Source organism: Gavialis gangeticus, unplaced genomic scaffold, assembly GCF_001723915.1.
Source record: "Gavialis gangeticus isolate Ggan-Ray unplaced genomic scaffold, GavGan_comp1, whole genome shotgun sequence".
Lineage (NCBI taxonomy): Eukaryota > Metazoa > Chordata > Crocodylia > Gavialidae > Gavialis > Gavialis gangeticus.
Genome location: NW_017729022.1, coordinates 171,268,647 through 171,270,483, shown reverse-complemented (window position 1 = coordinate 171,270,483; position 1,837 = coordinate 171,268,647). Strand labels below are relative to the sequence as shown.

The 1,837-nt window shown below is 40.7% G+C and overlaps 1 protein-coding gene across 2 annotated transcripts in view; it reads left to right on the top strand.

Annotated features, from left to right (window-relative positions):
- The window catches only part of AIDA (axin interactor, dorsalization associated), a 62,753-nt gene that overhangs the window by 54,660 nt on the left and 6,256 nt on the right, over positions 1-1,837 (top strand). For both annotated transcript variants that reach the window (XM_019516488.1, XM_019516487.1), the window contains one exon: positions 616-738. In XM_019516488.1, the coding sequence (XP_019372033.1) occupies positions 616-738 (123 nt within the window). The remainder of the gene's footprint in view (positions 1-615; positions 739-1,837) is intronic.

The window sequence follows — 1,837 nt, the reverse complement described above, 5'->3', positions numbered from 1 at the left end:
AAAAACCCTTTTTTTTTTTTTTTTTTTTTTTTTCCTCCTGGTATTTCTTTGATTTCAGTGGGTAGTGGGGATCATATCGATATTGCATTCCCTTCTCTCTGTTGAAAGGTGGATGAATCAGTGGACTAAGCATTGCATATGAAATGCCTGGACTCACTGCAGCCACAGATTATAATTCCAGCAGATGAGATTTAACCCTTTAAAAGTTCCATACAATTTAGTGTGCATGCAAACCAGAGACCTTAAAACCAAGGGTCCTGTCTGCTCTGCTTGATGTTAAGACCCACAACACTTCCTGCTAAAGGGTGATTTTTACCTTAGTGTTGTCCAATGGCAGGCACTGATTTATCACTTTTTACCCCAGAAGTGGTTGCTTTTTAGTGTGATATAATAGTATTGGCCAAATATAAAATGAAGGTCGTGCTTTGCTGTAGTCGTGTGTGTCATCTGGATGAGACTTCTGGACTCGATACAAAAGGAACCTGATCCCTGGTTTGAGTCCACTAGCGCTGATAGTGGACAAAGACTTTTGCAGACAAGGATGATGAGTAGGGTGGGGGCCTTTCCTGTCGGAGTCCCAAAGGGTTAATGACTTGATTTGCTGTCTGTTGCCAGGAACTCTATTACCCAGGCTGCCATCTGAACCCGGGATGACATTACTTACCATCAAAATTGAGAAGATTGGTTTGAAAGATGCCGGTCAGTGCATTGATCCTTACATCACAGTTAGTGTAAAAGGTAATTTTTTTTTCTTGCTTTCACACTTTCATTTCTGCTGCACTTGGGGAGAAATCTGTTTGACAGAAACAGTATTACACTTCAGTGTGTGGTGACAAATTTGTTGAAGAGCCTTACTTGCTCTCTATTTATAGTAATACTTTACAAAGCTGCCAGTTTATCAAAGAGTGAGAAGTTCAATTTTGCTTTTGATTAGCATCCTGGATCTCCCCATCACTGGCCATCCATCAGCCAAAGTTTTGGAAGTGATGTGCTTTGCTCTGGGTTTTTGTGATCACATTCAGCTGTCAAGCCCTCTGCTTCAGTTGCTTCTAAATGTGAAGTCTCTTCTATGTAAAGATGAATGTGGAGCCCAAATCCTGCCCTCTCCTACACCAGCATGCACTCGTGCACACATGCACACTGTTTCTTTCCATGAGCTGCTGAAGATGCAAAACATTTGTGTTTAATGATGAGGCTCTGACTCTTCAGCATTATTCTTAGATTCTAATTACCCTTCATGTCCTAACTCTCACCCAATTAGTCTCTGTTAATTGGTTATTTTGTTTCTGCCTCCAGCTGGTTTAGAGATCAAGATTTGTGGGGACAGTGGCTACAGTTAATGTCTGGCAACATCCACTGTGGCTTAAATCAAGCATGAAAAATGCAAATGATTTCTGACCAATAGTAGAAAAACAAGCTGCTAATATTATTCTAATAGTACTGAAATTTGTTCTTAATTCAGGAGCAAGTATCCTACAGACTTTTTCTGATCTTCTCTGCTTCACAGAATGTTATATGGTGCCCATTCCTATTTTTATAGCTTTTTACAAACATGAAAACTAGTAACTGCTACATTTCAGAATTAAAAAATCACTGGTAGGAGGTAGGGGATTATGTATATGTGGTAGGCAAGCTTTTTGTGGGAAATCTTGCATCTCAGCTTTGACCTACAGTGTACATGGTGGTCTTTTCCTGAGCTCCCCCAAGCAGAGAATGTTATGGTGCAGATATGTGGTAAGTAGGAGCTGTCTGTCACATACTCCAGGGACACTAAACTACCTCTTTGCTAATTAAGGGGATGTGGGTTGTCTTTGTACTTTAATTCCCCCCCCCCCCC